At 50.8% G+C, this 18,223-nt stretch overlaps 1 protein-coding gene across 1 annotated transcript; it reads left to right on the top strand.

Moving 5' to 3' along the window:
- Positions 1-12: 12 nt before the first annotated feature.
- Positions 13-17,461, top strand: FAM83D (family with sequence similarity 83 member D). Its single transcript, XM_045833113.1, has 4 exons — positions 13-507; positions 10,045-10,212; positions 13,899-14,023; positions 16,114-17,461. Exons 1-4 carry the CDS (start codon positions 31-33, stop codon positions 17,084-17,086), a joined length of 1,743 nt encoding a protein of 580 aa, XP_045689069.1. The 5' UTR covers positions 13-30; the 3' UTR covers positions 17,087-17,461.
- Positions 17,462-18,223: the final 762 nt, after the last annotated feature.

The following is an 18,223-nucleotide window of genomic DNA, read 5'->3' as shown; positions in this document are numbered from 1 at the left end:
TGCCCAGCCTGGTCGGGTCGGAGCACCACCATGGCCTTGCTGTCGGAGGGACTGGACGAGCTGCCCGTTGCCTGCTTGTCTCCGGGCGGGCCGCCCAATCCAGGGGAGCTGTACAGCGAAACGCAGCGCCTGGCGCTCGAGGAGCTGCTGGCAGGCGGCGCGGACGCCTTCGCAGCCTTTCTGCGACGCGAGCGCCTTGGCCGCTTCCTAAACCCCGATGAGGTGCGCACCATTCTGCGGACGGCCGAGCGGCCCCGCGAGGAAGGCGTGGTAGGAGAGGCCGAGGACTCCTTCGGCTCCTCGCATGACTGCTCGTCCGGCACCTACTTCCCCGAGCAGTCGGATCTGGAGCCGCCGCTGCTGGAGCTTGGCTGGCCGGCCTTCTACCAGGGCGCCTACCGCGGTGCCACGCGCGTCGAGGCGCACTTCCAGCCCCGCGGCACAGGCGCTGGCGGCCCCTATGGCTGCAAGGACGCGCTGCGCCAGCAGCTCCGTTCAGCGCGAGAGGTGAGCGGCCGGGTCTCAGCCTCTTGGGACATCTGGATGTCCGATCAGACGGGAAACCCTCTTCAAGAATAGGAAACAGGCCTTTTGGGAGCGCAGGCCGGTGGCCTCGGGATCCCCGGCTTGCCCCCACCCTGCGTGTCACCCCTCGGATTCCTGATGTCCTGGCCCCTCCTTTTATGGTAGGGGAGAGTGGGAGGAATCTCAGTCACCGAGAATGTAAATTATGTCGGAGTTCCAACTTCTAACATTCCAGCCCTTGGGGGAAAGGAACCAGAAATACTTCCAGTTTCAAATTTTGGTTAAACCAAACCCCACTGGCAATATTCGTGGCTGTGAGCCAACACTAAATCCCACTTTCAGGGGCTTCTTAGTAGCTGCTTTACTTAAGTTCATTTCCTAGGGGAAAGGCCCTGAAAAATTGTCCCCAGAGACAATTCTGGGGCATTAGGAATCTATAATTACTAGTCACCCCCTCATGTCTCCCATTGTAGAAAGCAAATACGTACAAGAATGGCAATACATACCAGAGTGGAGGGAAATTTGCTGCTTCTGTGAATGGGTGGGGCAGGGGGTTGGGTTTTCACAGACTGGGCGATGTCTCAGTTAGCAGTGGCTTCCTAAAGTGCAGATCCCCTGCAGCAGGGCAACTCTTCACAGTGGGTTTTGGTGCCGTTGTCTGACTCTTAGTGTGACATGGTATTGGGGTGCACTGGGAGGTCTTGTCTTGATGCTGGCCAGGATGAGACTGCAGGAGGGTGCTGGGTCCCTGGGGGTCAGGGAGGAGGAATGCAGCACACGAGGTGAGCGGAGCAGGCACAGTGTGGGAGCAGACACCTTAGTCCGTCGCTGTGCTCTGCTGCCGCCTTGCTTGCTGACTGGCAGTGCTCAGCGTCCTAGCTCTGTGCCTTGGAAGTGGCAGGAAAGCCCTAGGCCATGGTAAGACTTGTTAGGGATTGTACTTCAGTGTGACTGTGGGTTATATCTATGCATCAAGTCTAGTTGAAATAGCCAAGTCAGGAACAGGCCCCGAGTGTTCTGATGCTGGCTGTTCTTTGCCTGATGATGAGGCTGCAGCAGGTAGGGGATACAACAGGCTAGTGCCTTGCCTTTGGGGGAGTAGGTGTGGGCTCCAGCTTGCCAGTATCAGTCCTGCAGTGTGTCATCGGCTGTGCTGAGGGTCCTTTTAATGCTGCAGACACTTGTGGCTTCAGTGAGAGATTAAAAAGATGGGAAAAGGCTCGGTTGTGGGGTAGGTGTGCATTCCCAAAGCGTACCTCCAGGATGAGAACGTGGGCACTGGGAACAGGCTGGCGCTCAGACTCTCCTTTGTCTTGGGGGCATTCTGTAATGCTGACACTCTTGAGTAGAACCTCCCGCCCCCTTCTTTACCCTAGTCCAGCCACACACTCGTATCTTTGAGGTTCTGTATTTGAAACCTGGGTGATTTGAACTGATAAAGGTGGCACCTTACCTTTATGTCCAGTTACATATTTTCAGTGTCTCTGCCAAATGCTTAATACTTGTTTATTCATTGCCCGCTGTGTATCAGACATCATGCCAGCCAGGGGCTGGGTCCGCAGGTGGAGAGCATGATCCTTGCCTGCACTTGAGAGCTGACAGCCTGCTTGCTGGTGGGAAGCTGTGAGGAGGTTGCTTCAGGCAGTAAGGGAGAGGCTGAAGAAAGAAAGCCTCAGCACTGGTGTCGATTTTAGAGCTGCAATCAGGAGGATGGGTGGGGCTCGCCAGGCCAGAGGATGGGAACTGGTTCAGAAGTGTGAAGTGGCCTGGTGTGTTTGGGAGGCAACCAAGTTTCTCATGACTGGGGCAGAGTCTCTGAGGGTTGGTGGTAAGGGAGAAGGCTGAAGGGGGAGTTGGGCCGGATTGCCGAGAACTTTGCACAGTACTGGAAGGTTCAGAGGAAGGAGAGGAGCATGATGAGATAGGCGTTCCTGAGCAGTAGGAGGGTGGGTTGGAGGGGGGTGAGACGGGATCCAGGATGGTTGTAAGGAGGGGGCCATCGGGATCTATGTGTTAGAAGGAGGTCTGTGCTAAGGCTGTGCTGGGGCAGGGGGTGGGGGCAGGGAAAGAATTTGAGGTAGAATTGAAGGACTCAGTCATTCGATGGCCTGGAAGGGTAGTGAGGGAGGGGCAGGAGAGTGGACAGGGCCAAGGAGAGGAAGGTATAGGAAGAGCTAAGAAGGTCAGTTGGTTATACATACATACATACACATACTTATTTATATTTTTAAAAACGGAAGAATAGCCCTGACTGGCATGGCTCAGTTGGTTGGGCATTGTCCCACAAAGCGAGAGGTCACTGATTTGATTCCTGTCGGGGCACAGGCCTGGGTTGTGGGTTTGGTGCCTGGTTTTGAGGCCCTTACGAGAGGCAACTGATTGGTGTTTCCCTCCCTCTTCTCTCCCTTCCCCCTCTCTGAAATAAATAAAATCTTTTTTTAAGAAAAGGAAGAATAAGCAAAAAAAAAAACTAATAAAAATTACCATATTAATGAGGAGAGAGGAAGGGAAAGAAGAAAAAGGGAGGGAGTAAGGATGCATTCCGGGGTCTCTGAAAGTACCTTGTCTCCTAGATTGGATTCGAAATCAGGCGGATGTTTTCTGTAATTATAAAATAAAAATAACTCAGAATGATAGACTTGACAAGCCCCTTCCTTCCATTGCCCCCCCAAAGAAAAAAAAGGAAAACACCTCTTGATGCTTTTCCTTCCCTTTCTAAAAGCCCAGCCCACCTGCTTTAGGCTAGAACAGCGCAGAGGCAGTGCCGCTGTGTGGGTGGTCAGTCCCTCCCCAGGCCAGTGAGAAACCGCCCCTCTCCCCCGCCCCCCTTCTTGGAGCGACACTGTGCCACTCCGCGAATGGAGGCTCTACCAGCACTTGAATCTGATGCTTGAATTGTTAACTGTGCAACAACAGCCTGTGAAATCTAGAGAGAACACTCACAAGCAAATTTAGGTTTTGCTGTTGAAATTTATTCTTTTTGTTCGTTTGTTTTGTTTTTAAACCTTGAAGATATGTCAGGATAGGTTAAAGATTTTTAAAGAAATTCCAAGGAGAGAATTTCTGGTCTCTTAAAAGATGTAAAAAAATGGGAGAAAATATATCTTTAGCTTTTTTAGCAAGAGGGGCTTCCGAAGAAGTGGCAAGGGCCTTAGGGAGTTGAGGGAAAGCGACTTTGGGTGTCACGTGGTCAGCGTGAGGACTCAGCGGACAGGCTGCGTTGACCACTGGATGGGCTGACGCGTCTTCGGACGGACGGAGAACTTGGGTAGAATTCCAGGCATGTTGCACACGTGCCCTTGCTTCATGACTGTGGGTGGGGAGGGAGGGAAACTGAGGTGCAGCAGGAAGGGGTGACTGACACGAGCATCCCGCGTCACGCGGAGGAAGAACTGGAATGCGAACTGGAACGGCTAACTGAGCGAGGGGCCCCTGGAGGCTGTGCACGTGGCAGGTCAGGGCCCAGGCCAGCCCATGGAGGGTGCGTGAGTCCGACTCCGGAGCTGGAAGGGGCCCTGTCGGAGGACGCTGAGCTCAGGTAGAATGACTTGCCCAGGAATAGTGGCAGAATTGGGACTGAATATGACTAGCTGCCGTGTGAAGGCTTTCTTTATGCCCGGAGCTGTCTAATGTTTACACGGGTTCTCCCGTTGACTGAACCTTCAGACATTGTGAGATACAGGCAGCATTATTTACACGTTACAGAAACTAACAGAACTTAAGGAAACTTGCTAGAGTGTACATGGTGCTTGAAAGCGGAAGAGCGAGGATCCACATTTTGGTCTAATTCTGTAGCCTGTTCGCATCGCATTTGTTTCTGGAGATACCCGGATTTAGTCCCTTCTGAATGATTGGGCCACTGGCAGAGGAAAGGCGCCCGCTGCCCTGGGGAGTTCCAGGTTTCCTCCGCATTCACTCTGAATTATTATCGCATGTTATTTGTGATCATCCTCAGTGGTGGGCTTAATCCCACGTACTTTATGAAATAAACTCTGCTGATCCTCTCAGGGTTTAGTTCGTGTTCTTAGTCATTTGAAAATGGAACATCATTAGACTTGTTTGAATCAATACTTAGTTTAACACTTTCCCACGTTGCTCTGGAGTCACACAGACCTGGGCTGAAGTTCCAGCTCCTGCCTTTGCCTGAGTGTGTCACTTTGAACGAGTTACCAAGCTTCAGTTTTCTCATCTGTAAACCAGGGGTAAGAATTATGGGGATTTTGAGATCTCTAGATAGCTCTTTAGAGCTCTTGTGCAAGAAGACACTTAGAAAAGATCCCAGTCCTGTGAAAAGTAGCATGAACAGGCTTTGTACCCTTCCCAAAGACCAAGAATACCACCGAGATGGCTGCTCTGTAACTACATGGACCACCGAGCCCCTTGGTATAAATCAGCAAGGGGTAGTTGGTAGGGTGGGGTAAGGCTTGGGTTTTGTCACCTGCGATGATGACGTGGGACTTGACACACAGGTGTGGCTGCTCCAGATGTGGCTGGAGAAGTGTGGGAGCAGTGTAGGGCAGTGGTCCCAAACCTTTTTGTCACCAGGGACTGCTTCTGTGGAAGACAGTTTTTGCATGGACTGGGTGTGGTGGTGGTGGTGGAGGAGACAGGAGGCGGAGCTCAGGCGGTAATGGCAGCGAAGGTTCGCTAGCTCGCTTGCCTGCCAAATACATCCTGCTGTGCGGCCGGTTCCTCACAGGCCCCGGACTGGTACTGGTCCGTGGCCCTGGGGGTGTTGGGGACCGCTGGTGTAGGGTACCAGGAATTGTGACTGAGGTGCACTGAGTTTCAGATTGGTGCTGACACTGGAATAGACTCTCAAAAGTCAGCACTTCCAGAGCTTTCTAGCCCTTAGAAAGCAGGCAGGCTCTGTGCAGCCTGGGCCCAGGCAGGGCTGTGCCCACCATGACCGTGCGGGCACTTGATGGCCATGGGATGCTCACCTCCCTGATGTGTCTGTCACTCCTTTGCCCATCCTTACATTGTTCCTCAGGGAGTGAGCAGTGGCTGGTTTCTACGACTCCTGCAAGTCCAGGTATACTTGTGGGGCCCGTAGCCTGCAGCGTGAGAGAGGACACCAGCACCTAGGAGAGGTGTCTGGCCTTGGAAAGCAGGCCTTGGCTGGCTAGTCATCGAGTGAGTCCAGGCCATTGCTCAGCTCACTGGAGAGACTGTCCCTCAGAGATTTGAGAAGCCCCAGGTCTAGTTCAACTCTGCAGAGCGTGGTTGCTTGGGGGCTGGTGGGCTGAAGAGGAGAGTATAGGGGAGAGGGCTTGAGCCTGGAAGGAAGGAAGGATTTCCTACTGATTTCTTCCATGGATCAGGCTCTTCCTTCTACCGAAGGCATGAGAATCTTGCCCTAGAAAGAGAGGAGCGGTGTTGGGTACAGGGGGAGTCGGGAAGAAACGCCTCCATCCATCCTCTAGACTCCCTGTGGGTGTGGGAGACCAGCGTTCAAATCCAGTTATTTTAGTGCACGTAGGAAAGGTTGAAACTTGAAAACCAGACAGTGAAACCAACAGCAGATAAGATGCTTACTACCTAACAAAGCGACTGTTTGTACAATTGTTCTGTGGAGCGGTGACTCCAAAATCTGTTTGGCAGGTGATTTAAACTAACGGCCCTGCTCCCGGGTCCCTGCCCCCAGCGTGCTCCAGCCCTCTCCAGCCATGCCAGCTGGGCTGGCTTCCTTGGTCTCAGTTCCAGTGGCACCCTGGGTGCACATCTACCAGCCCCTTGGTCTCTATTTTGGTGGCACCCCAAGTGCATGTCCATGGGCCCTATCACACTGTGCTACTCCTGGCTTGTCTCCTGCATCCCTCATTAGACGGGGTTTCTGAAGGACAGTGATTGACCCTGGGTCCTCAGTGCGCAGCTGCATGCCAGGCTCATGGTGGGCTCACCGAATATTTGAAGGAATAGTGAGATGTAAGAGAGGCAAGCAGGTATCCGTGTTCCTCTAGAGAGCTTTACTCCTGTTTTAAAAATAAATTTGTTTTAGAGAGGGGGAAGGGAGGGAGAAAGAGGGGACAGAATTATCTATCAGTTGCCTCTCATGCACCCCAACCAGGGGTGACCCAGGCATGTGCCCGGGAGTCGAACCAGTGACCCACTGAGCCACACCGGCCAGGATGCTGTACTCTCATTCTTAAACCTGTGCATGTAGACCCCCCTTATGAAGGTTTTACTGCCACCTCAAAATCCGTTTCGAAGCTTCCCTCTCAAACTTTTCTTTTTCTGTTTCCTGTTTGTGTAAACCTGAGCCTTCTGCCTCTTCCCTCCCTTCCTTCCCTCTTCCTCCTCCAGCCCTTGCAGGCCATTGCTTGGTTCTCCCATGACCCCTTTCCCCTCTCTTTAACCCTCATTGCTTCCATTGGCAAAGCCTCTATCACTGATTTTTCTTCTTTCGCTCTTTAATCTTCCTAAGTGCTTGCTGAACCTAAGAAGTATCTAAGTGCCCGCTGTGTTGTGGGCACTTGAGTGCATGGCCCTGTGTGGGAGGAGGCAGGGCCAGGCCTCCAGCCTACCCCTGCCTCTCTCAGCATCAGCTTCTTTTGTCCTGTTGGGGTCTTCACTTTGAACTCATTACTCCTTCCCTCCACTGTCCACGTGATACTGATTCCTTGGGTGGCATTCAAGGCCTTCTGTGATGTTAGTCATTGGCCTGTCTCCTGGTCATGTCCTATTGCTCCCTTTCTTGCATGTCCCACATGCCTGTCAGACTGGTACCTGCCCCATCATTTCCTCCCTCTTCCTGTCATCACATGGCCTCCTGCCAGAATGTCCTCCCTGTCACTTCTCTCCTGTCCAGATCTTGTCCTTGTTTGTGATTCAGCTCAAATGCCCTTCTTCTTCAGGACTCCTCTTCTTCTTCGGTGAACAGTGCACCCACCACTGCAGGGCAGGTGCTCTGCTGCCCCCTCCCCCCATAGTGCCCCCTAATTGCCTCTCCAGTGTGTATCATTGTACGTCCCTGCATCCCATGCTGTCTCTTTGCTGATTAGTCGGGTCTGGGTCAAATTCTTTCTAGTTGCCATTCTGCCTAGTACAAGGGTGCAGCCCACAGCAGACTCTGAAGGGGTGCCGGCCGCCTGATTGGACACCAGGGTCAAGCCTGAGCCCTTTCCAGGCTTTGTCTCATTTAATCCTCATGACAGCCCTTTGATGTAGATGCTGGTATCGTCCATGTCTTCCTGAGGAGGCCGCGGAAGCTCAGATAGGCATTCAGCAGTTGGCCCAGGGCCACACAACTAGTGACCTGCAGAGCCGGGCTCCGTGTGCCCAGGCTTTTCTGCCTTTCAGCCAGGTGTGAGTGGGGCAGATACCGGCTCAAAAGAGGATGTATAAGAATCTACTGGAGGATATAAACTTCTAGAGATGCTACCAGTTCATAAAGAACACTTTTTATTTTTGAAATTACTGTGCCCAGTGGATTTCACTGTACCCTTTACCCAGAATAACTCACAGCTGGGGGGGCGTCATCAAGATTGGGGAGGGGAGGGAAAGGGAGAGGCAGCTGAAGGGAGAAATCCATCTTCTCAGCCTCTCTCAGAGCAATGGCTTCCCAGGAGCAGGCGTTTCAAGGCCCCTCCTCCCGGTAGACAAGACTCCAGGGTGCTGGAGGAAGAGCAGCATTGCGCCTCTGTCTCTGCATTTCCTGTCTGACTTCCCTCCACCCCCCACCACCAAATGCTTACGGGGTGGTGATTGTTGGGTACCGAGTCTTCTCCGGCCAGAAATGGAATCAGTCCCATTCAAATGCCTCTGCTCCCGTAGGCGTGACACCTGTAATAAATTGCCTAAAGATTAAAAAAAAGTTAATGCGATTGTGAAAGACAGGTGTTTATGGTTGAGGTTGGGAGGAAAGAGAGGCCCTTGAGTGCGGACTGTAAAAGGGATCCAAAGCCTGGCTTCAGGGAGCCGTTTCCCAAGCTCCTAACACCCCCACTTCTGACTCGTGTGCAGGGACTTGTGTCTAAGCCTGGGTGTTTTGACGTCCTCACGGCCCTGCCAGGAGTTAGCTGAGGGCCACGGTTAAACCTGCGAGGGGTATGATTAGAGGCTTTGTGGCTGGAGTGGCCTCTCTTCAGCAAGGAAAGCGGGGAGCTGGCGGTGCCTCCGTGTTCAGCTGTCTGGAGCAAACCCTGGACTAGCCAAGTGAGTCAATGAACAGATAGTTAAGGGATCTTTTGTACCTCGCGCTTCCCGTAACCTAGTCATTTAGTTCTCACTGCACGCCTATTTTGCAGCTAAGGAAACAGACACCTTGAAGAGTAGCTGTAATTTTCGCAGACACACAGGGCTGGGGCAGCTCTTAACTGCAGTTTAACGCCAAGTGTGGAAGAGGGGTTAGGAGGCACGGAGGAAACCGTGGTTTTTGTTTTTCATTTTTTTAAATCCTCACCCAAGGACAGTTTTTTCCCATTGTTTTTTGGGGGTGTGGTGGGGAGAGAGAGAGAGAGACAGAGAGAGAGAGAGAGAGAGAGAGAGAGAGAGAGAGAGAGATCAGTTGGCTGCCTTGTTGTGCACACCCCAAGGGGAATTGAACCCACAACCTGGGTGCATGCCCTGATCGGGAATCAAACCCACAACATTCCAGTCCATGGGGTGGTGATCCAGCCAACTGAGCCACACCAGCCAGGGCTGGAGCCATGTTTTGGGAGAGAAGAAAGGACTGGACAAGCTTCCGGACAGAATCCTTAGGACATACGCGTATTTCCGTATTCCTGCTCTTGTGGGCTTGTACTGCGGACAGATGGATCCTGAAGAACTATAGAGACCACCTTTCGTAGAGCGGGGGAGGCTGGTGCTGTGGGGGCCGTTGGTTTGGGTCCTGACTCGTGGAAGAGGCAGAAGTGGGAGGGTCTGCTTGCCTGGTTTGATCAGTTTCAAGGCCTGAGGCTGAGGGTGGGTGGGGTGGGCCTATCAATTGTGACAAAAAATCAGAGCTTATGATCCAAAATCAGACAATGATCAAAATCACAGACTTGGAGAATATTATACCCAGAAGGGACCTCAGAGAGAATCTAAGGTTTTCTGTCCTACTTTTACAGATGGAGGAGTTTGAAACCCGTGGGGAAGCTACAGGCCTAGGATAACGGGGTGTTAGCCACAGAGCCTAGACGGCTTGCTGGTGCGAGCGAGCCTGTAAGACCCGGGTTTCAGTAAACGAAGAGGAGCTGAATGGAACAGGCTCAAGGGAGGGCAGGGCACCGTGGATTGCTGTGTGTTTCTGAGAAGCTTGCCGGCGTGGAGGAGCAGTGCGGCTGGGAGGCAGTTGGGAGGGATGGCTGGGCCAAGTCCAGACTCGTAGCATACCGTGGCCTGAGAGTCTTTGGAGATAGGAAGGAGGTCACGGTGAGGGGAGAGTCGATACTGCAGAAGGAGAAGGGAGGGTGCTGTAGGGTGGGGATCCTTTCCCGGCTCTGAGGTCGGGTCCGGAGTCTGCACCAGGAGCCTAAGGTGCTGGTGGTGTGAGCTGACGGCTCGCCCTTCCCCTGCCTCGCCCGGCCCCTGCAGGTGATCGCGGTGGTGATGGACGTGTTCACAGACATCGACATCTTCAGAGACCTGCAGGAGATGTGTCGGAAACATGGAGTTGCTGTGTACATCCTGCTGGACCAGGCCCTGCTGTCCCAGTTTCTGGACATGTGCATGGATCTGAAAGTTCATCCCGAGCAGGAAAAGGTTGGTGTTGCACTGTTTCTGGTTTCACCACAGTCGAGACCAGGACCCATCTTGCATGGCAGGTGGTAGTCGTAACCCCATCACAAGGGAGGCAGCCGGGGCCGTGAGCAGAGTGATGTGTTTGCCGGAAGTCTGAGAAAAGAAATGGCAGAGTCAGGATTCAAGCCTTGGCCCCTGCCTCACATCATGCCGTCTCCTGACGAGGGGCTTGACCAGTGATGTCCAGAGGCTGTCTTGGAAGCCGCTGCTTTTTACTGCAGTGCTGGTAGGCTCCAGTTTTTATTGTAGTGATGGCCTCCGATGGAGCCCCTGCCCTGCCCGGGCACTGTCCTCGGCTCTTGACAAACGTTACGCAACTTAATCCTTACAGAAGCCCTTTCGCGTAAGTGGCACCCTCCCTATGTGTCAGATCAGGAGGGTTGACGCAGAGGGCCACTGAACAGTGGTGTGACCGGGGTTTGACCCCCCATCTGCCATCACTGTCACATGGTGCCTCTCATGTCTCATTGTTATAAAATTAGACTTTTTGTGTCCCTTGCCTTGGGCGTGAAATTTAGCTCATCACCGATGAGCACCTACTATGCGCTGTTCTAGGTACTGGAAATAAAGCTGTTAGCAAAACAAGAAAAGAAGTTGGGCTTTAATGCTATAGGTTACTGCATAGGGGATATAAAGTTACTACCTTATTGTTAAGCAATTTGGTTTTGCAAAATTTTAGCTATTTAACTCTTCCACAGAATTCTTGTTAGCTGTTTTCCCTAATGAGGAAACCAAGGCTTGGGTTTTAATTAGGTAGTTTCTAACTTGTTGCTGGTGCTACAAAGCAAATCATGATGGAGGTAGGATTGGACCTCGGAGAGCCAGTGACATGAAGCAGCCATGTGACCAACAGTCATATAAAAAACAAGGTCAGGTGGGCCCCAGGAATGTGCAAGTCAGGCGTGGAAAAGCGTATTGTCCTGTAGCCCAATGTTCAGTCTGACTGCTCACCTACACCAGGTGAAGAAATTGAAGGTGTCCTTGTTTAATTTCAGGGCGCTCTTTCTGTAATTAAAGCGGTGTGTTGGCAGCAGGCAAATCACAGAACAGTTCTAGCAGCAAGTTTGATCAGGAGATTGGCTGTGAGTCATCTAACTCAGCAGAACTCAGTTGCCCACTGCTGGCTGGTGCCTTTACGGGTGCCCAGATCCTCCATAGGAGGGGCTCAAAGGAGGTCTGTGTCTCTGGCCTCACCAGTTTTCATTACGTCTTAACCCCTTCCTGGGGAAACACCGTCTTCCCTGGCTGCTTCCCTCACCTGGGCACGTCCGTGCTGGGGAACACGTGCTCTCACCGGGTGGTGGCAGACGTCCTCCCCAGGGCCCTGGCCCAGGCCCTGTGGCTGGTTCAGATGCTCGGTGTCCTGTCTGGGGGAACTTGGTCACACATTTGCATGCAGGCCTCAGAATGCTTTGGCCACAGTCACAGAGGCCTGCACAACATTCAGGTAAGTGCCGAAGAGTAAGATGCACAAAAGCACGCCTGAGTCTGCTCATAGTGCTATTTCTTTATGTTTGTTATTGTACCTTGATCCTTGGAAGCTCTGCTGAGGAATGGTCACCTCCTCCAGGAAGCCCGTGCCTGCCAGCTCCATGTGTTCCTCTGTGGACGTTAATAGCTTTTTAAAATTTAAATTAATTTCCATTTTGAAATGATTTATGGTTTACAAAAGAGTTACAAAAACAATATAAACACTATAAGGAATTCACGAATATTTTTTGCTCAGATTCTCTAAATGTGACCATCTTACAAACCTCAGTACAAATTTGAAAATGAAGCAATAAACTTGATATAATACTATTATCTGATCTAATTATACATTTCACTGGTCATTGCATGAAAGCCCCTTTTCTTGTCCAGCACTCAGTCCAGGACCGGAACTGGTGTAGTTGTTGTGTCTCCTTGGCCTCCTCTCCTCTGGAACCACTCGCCCCGCTGTGTTTTAGGGTCTGGACACTTCGAAGAATCCCAGCCAGGTTTCCGTAGAGTTAGGGTTTGTCTGGTGTTTCCTCGTGGTCAAATTCAGATTGTGCGTTTTGGTAAGAATGCCACTGAGGTGATGTCATCTTGCATAGTTTTTTCTGTTTGGCCCTTTGTTTTTATTTTGGAAGTAATTATAGATTCATGGAAATTGTAAAGTTAATACAAAGAGGTTTCCCTGGATCCTTTGCCCAGTTTCCCCCAATGGTTACGTTGGGTGTAACTTACAGGACAATTGCAAAAGCTGGAAACCAACCTGGGTACAATGTGCATCTGTGGTTCTGTGCCATTTTTCTCACGTGTGCATGTGTGTAACCGCCCCCGCCATCAAGGGGCGGAACTGCTCTGCACCACTGAGCTCGCCCTTGTGCCACACCTTCACAGTCACAGCTAGGCCCCTCTCTGTGTCCCCACTGCCCCGTCTCCGTGATTTTGTTATTTAGAGAGTGTTATGTAAATGGAGCCATGTAGTATGTGACCTTTTGAGACTGGCTTTTTTCCATCTGCATGAAGCCCTTGGGGTCTGCCCAAATTGTGTGTATCAATAGTGTGTTCCTTTTAGATGCTGAGTAGTATCATGGTATGGTTGTACCATAGTTCGTTCAACCGTTCACCCAGTGGAAGACATTAGGGTGGTATGCAGTCTTTTACTACAGTGAGTAAAGGTACGATGAATATCTGCGCACAGGTTTTTGTGTGGACATAGCTCTTCACTTCTCTGGATGATGTTAGTCTTGCTGTAGTTTTTAATCATTTATTACTTTTCTCTCTCCTGTCTAGTCCTCATAGGTCAGGAGTATGCCTTATAGCAAGAAGCATGCCTTATCTCTCTGTTGTCTCAAGGCCTGGCACATACTAGGTGCTTGCTTTGTTCGTGGAATGAATGAGAGAGTCAAACAAAAACCTTAAATATTTAATTTGAATGTATAAGATATCTAAAGATACTTAGCTACTGATCTCCAAAGAAGCTAAATGCGGATTGTCTTAGTATTTTACATACCATTGTGTATACATTATGTGTGTCACTTTACAAAGATAATTATGCATGCACAGGCAGTATATGGCCTCAGTGTGTTCCCAGGGCACCTTTCTGGGAAATGCGTACTTGTGGGAAATACGCCATTGCCGATTAAGACGTGTGAGGTGCGAGTTTCCTGCTTTGAGGCCTGTACCAGAGAGGGCTCATCCCGTGTGCTCTAGGTCCATGACAGTGTGGGGGCTGTTAATTACTGCTGATCTTACTAAACAAAAGAGGTAGGAGAAATGTCAACTTAGCTTCTTTAAGCCTTTGTCAAGATGCTATTTATTATGAGCGTGTTCCCTTTGATAGTTTAATCCCCTGCATTTTGTTTCAAAAGTAATTTCTCAGCAGTTGTTTAGTATCACCAAAAAGTGAGTCTTCTTTTACGGCACATGCTCACATGAACCAAGGGTCTCAAACATACATGTAAGAAACAGGCATGTGAGACGCTGGGTGAAACGTGCAGCAGCACTGCTTGAGCGCTGAGAATCTCCTGGCCAGGGCACTGGGCGTGTTGTCACTGAACAGTGACCACGGACCACTCGTCGGCCAAAACGTGTCTCTTCGGGAATTGTGAACTAGGCCCTCTCGTCTTAATCATCTGTTCACTAGGCTGTTTCTTTCTTCCCTGCTCACCTGCCAACAGCTGATGACAGTACGGACCATCACGGGGAACATCTACTATGCAAGGTCGGGAACTAAAATTGTTGGGAAGGTTCATGAAAAGTTCACGCTGATTGATGGCATTCGCGTGGCTACAGGCTCCTACAGGTACGTTCCTCACCCGTCCTTGCTTGTTAATCTGCTTTTGAGAAAGAGCATGCCGTGTAAAGGCAAAGCGTTTTCCCTCTCAACGCAAGGCTTTACAGCCCGACATTCTGAGAGGTGTGCGCCTGGGTGTGAGCAGGTTCATCGAAGCCTCCTCCTGTAGGCGGTGGTTGGGGTGGGATCGCCTCCCCTGCCCTATGCTCCACGAAACTGAAGTGCAGAGGTGGACGTTTGCCTGGGGACCCCACAGTGAGCCTCAGCCAGGCCCGCAGCAGATGGAGTGCCCTTGGGTTAACAGTGACATGAACAGTCTGAGTCTTATTCCTTGGGTACTTTTAACCCTTGTTCCTGCTCACTTGAAGGTAAGGGCAGTCTCAGGCCTGTGCGTCTGTGTAGATGGCAGAGCCGAAGCGGTCAGCTCACACTTAAATCTTTCACCTTGCTTCAAGCCTTGTAATCTAGTGCTTCCGTCTAGAAAGCGCCGATCCATGTTCTGGCCCTGCCTTTGAAGTCTCGCTTTAGCAAAGGCAGCTTAAGGGAGAGTGCAGGCAAGTTGAATGGAGGGTGGAGTGGTTAGCACTAATCTCCAGAAGTTAAGACATGCCATTTTTTTCTCCTGTGGCTTCAGGGCTTTGCCGCCTCTGTGTTAGACTGTCTGACGGCGTGCATGAGGTGTGGCTCAGAGTTTAAAAGTGAAAAAGTCATTTTTGAAGAAACGCACATTCCTGAGTGATCAGTATGTGTCAGTGCTGGGTAAAGGTGGACATGGGGAGATTTGCGGATGATGAGGCGGTGAGACGAAAGTCTCGATGCCTTTTCCAGCAGTACCGCCAGTGCTGGGGAGAATGTGCCCTCTTCCTTGCATCTTCTTCCATGAGAAGTTTTTAAATACCAGGAGGAAACTGGATTTCCACCCAAAGAAAGGTTTCTCTCTGTTAGCCAACTTTAGCTCAACTGGTCTTTGGCTATTCCAAAATATGAAAACTACCCTCCTCAAATGAAATATGCCACCATTGAGGGTGAGGAGGTTGATGGCTTTCATTTGTTGGGGACTTGTTATAATCCTGGTGTTAAATAGGTGTCTATTTATATGATCTTGTTGAGGGTTTTCAGAAGAGTCTCCCTTTTCTATCAGTGGGGTGGCTGTAAGTGCAGAAAGCTAACTCAGACTGTGCAGGTGGGATTTGTTGACTCAAGTGACTTAGAGGTGTCGGAAGGTTCGCAGCTCCTCTTGACCTGGAGGCAGTACATCTATCAGAACACCGTCTCCTGGTCCTGCTTCCTCTAGTCGGTCTTCATTCTCAGTCACACTCTCCGACTGAAGGCAAAGATCCAGGCTTTCTTATGTAGCCTTTAATAGCTGTCTCCCAAAGAGAGAGACTTGATTTCTTACAGCGCTGGTATCAATCCTGGAAAAGTGACTCGGCCCCAGGTGGGTCACCCGGCCACCCTGGGTAGCTCCCTGTATCAGAGGGCACAGGGTGGTCTGGCCAGCCTGGTCACATGCCCATCCCTCCTGCAATTGGAGAGGGTGCATAAATGAAGGCCTTTTGGCCTAGGTTGCGTGTGGGTTCTGTCACCAGAGAAAGGAGGAGGGATGCTGGACAGGCAGGGACACGGCCTAGTCAGCTCTAAATGTGCTCCCAGCAGCAGCGCCATCATTAGAATGACACAGTGTCCTCTGTGAAAGTGGCAGCACTGGAGGGAGCCCTGAGCACTGCACCAGCCATCCTTAGGGACTGGGCCTGGCCTAGGGTCCACCATAGCTTCCTGCTGTGAAATCACGAGAAAACGAGGGCGCTGGCTGGAATATTTTAGAGACCCATTGTAGTTTTGAAAAACTCTGAGGCTGAGGATGTGCAGGTGTTAGTGTGTTGGTGAAGCAGTCGGCCTTTTTACTTTCACAGTAACCTCTGTGTGCCACGCGTCTGGGCTGTGGCTGGGTGAATTCACACTGCATGCTGGGTGTGCTGTCGTTAGAGTTATGACTCTTAGGTAGCAGGATGCCTGGGCTTTATTATTCAGACTGACAATAAATGCATTAACATTGCTTATGCTGAGCAGTTTCTATTTGTTTCTTTTTACTCCTTAAGTTTTACATGGACAGATGGCAAATTAAACAGCAGTAACTTGGTCATTCTGTCCGGCCAAGTGGTGGAGCACTTTGACCTGGAGTTCCGCATCCTGTATGCGCAATCAAAGCCCATCAGCTCCAAACTCCTGTCCGGCTTCCGAATCAGCGGCAAGTTCGACCATCTAGTTGACCGGCAGCTGCCATCCAGGGGGCTCACGCTGGGCAACCTGCTGCGCCAGCGGCTGGCCAGGCTCTCAAGCACCCCCAGGAGGGCCGAGCCGGAGCGTGGGGCGCCCGCCAGGAGCAGGGCAGAGGCGGGGCGCCACGACTCGGAGTCCTCCACCATCGATGAGGAGGACTACCTGAACAGCCACCGGGACGCCGCAGAGGGTGGGACGGCGGCTGATGCTGCCACTCAGACGGAGCCCGGGGAGGAGGTGCCGGCAGTGAGCGTGAGTGACTCTGGAACACAGACCGGCACCACCCAAGCCAGTGCTGGGACCCAGACCACTGTGGCCACCCGGGCCGCAAGCTCCCAAACCGTGACCCGGTTCATGTCGGCCACCACCCAGACTGATGTGGACGAGAATGTTCTCTTTCCTCAGGGAACCCAATCTAAAGAAGGGTCACCTGTCTCGAAGATGTCTGTCTCGAGGTCTTCCAGTTTGAAGTCTTACTCCTCGCTGTCTTCCCAAGGCTCTGTGGCGAGCTCCATCAGCTCCCAGACTTCCATCCGGGCCACCGACCTCGGCCTTCCTGGCCATTACAAGTACTGGGGCTCTCCCCACTTCGACTCCTTCAGAAACTTGAATAAAGAGCGGCAGTTTCACTTCTCCGGCATCAGGTCCCGGCTCCACCACATGCTGAATATGCTCTCACGGAGAACAGTTCTCACCGAAAACTATCTTGGCCTTAATTCTGGAAATTTCACCAGAGCACCAGTTAATTTGCTGGCCATTAGAGATATTGCACTCTACCCCTCCTATCAGTGACTGCCGGGTGCCCAGGCCGCCCTGGGTGGTCCAGGCACGCAGCACATGCAGCCGAGCACGCTGCGTTACCAGGTGTCTCCTGTCCCTGATAATCTTTCCCCCGACCTTAAGTCACCCTGGTTTTCTTTGAACTCTAAACTGTTTATTATTTTCCATGCTTTTAATTTTATTTTTGTCATATATAAACCAGTTATGGGTTTTAAGGTTTAAACACTATGGGTACGGTTTCTTTGCACAATTTTAATATTGATATCTCTTAAAGAGAATGGTGGTTCTCAGGTAAGAGATAAAAATATATATTTTTCTGGATTTGTGTATTCTGTTTTACTTCTTTGAATCACTAATTTTTATGATTAAAATCCTGTTTAGAATAAACTTTCTTAGTTGTCTCTTCTTAGGATGCCTGTGTTCTTAGAATTAACTAAATATAAACAACTTTTATTTGGTGATTGCTTGAGTACCTTTTTTTCTTTTTTTGCTTTCAGGCATTTTTCTTTTTTAACTTTTGGAGTGTGTCACAAGTAATGCACCTAATGGCTATTTATGTAACTTTTAAAACATTGTGGTGGGGAGAAGAAGTAGATGATCCAAATTATAACAGAAAATGTTTACTTAAAAGTTAGAGCACATAAAGCAGCAAGTGTCCCCTGGTTGGTACGGCTCCATTGGTTGGGCGTCGTCCCGCAGAGTGAAAGGCGGCTGGTTCAGCTCCCGGTCAGGGCACCAGGGCACGTGCCTGGGCTGCAGGTTGCAGGTTGCAGGTCCTGTCCCCAGTTGGGGCTCGTTCAAGAGGGAAACAACAATCCATGTTTCTCTCTCACGTCAGTGTTTCTCTCCCTCTCTTTCTCCCTCCCCCTTTCCATCTCTCTAAAAATAAATAAATGAAATCTTAAAAAGCAGATTGCAGGGTTACCCCTTTCTTAGCAATATGAATATTGCCATTACTATCCCTATAGTTTGAATGAGGACACTTGCCAAAATTCGCAGGTCTTTTTGTGAGCCTTTAGCTTGTCTTTTTTCAAAGAAAAAGCTTGAGCTATTTAGACAGAGACTTTGGTTCTCTGCTTCTCTGCAAAAGGCAGAGATTCATCTCTGATACTAACTCCAGTGGCCCCACAGGCTTAATTTCATCAGATG

Source organism: Phyllostomus hastatus, unplaced genomic scaffold (genome assembly GCF_019186645.2).
Source record: "Phyllostomus hastatus isolate PE091 unplaced genomic scaffold, TTU_PhHast_1.1 phas_contig_17, whole genome shotgun sequence".
Classification (NCBI taxonomy): Eukaryota; Metazoa; Chordata; class Mammalia; order Chiroptera; family Phyllostomidae; genus Phyllostomus; species Phyllostomus hastatus.
This window is presented reverse-complemented; position numbering and strand designations above follow the sequence as displayed.

Coding starts and splice junctions, on each gene's coding strand:
- FAM83D (XM_045833113.1), top strand. CDS start 31: ATGGCCTTGCTGTCGGAGGGACTGGACGAGCTGCCCGTTGCCTGCTTG. Junction 508..10,044: donor AGCTCCGTTCAGCGCGAGAG/GTGAGCGGCCGG, acceptor CGGCCCCTGCAG/GTGATCGCGGTGGTGATGGA. Junction 14,024..16,113: donor GTGGCTACAGGCTCCTACAG/GTACGTTCCTCA, acceptor TTACTCCTTAAG/TTTTACATGGACAGATGGCA.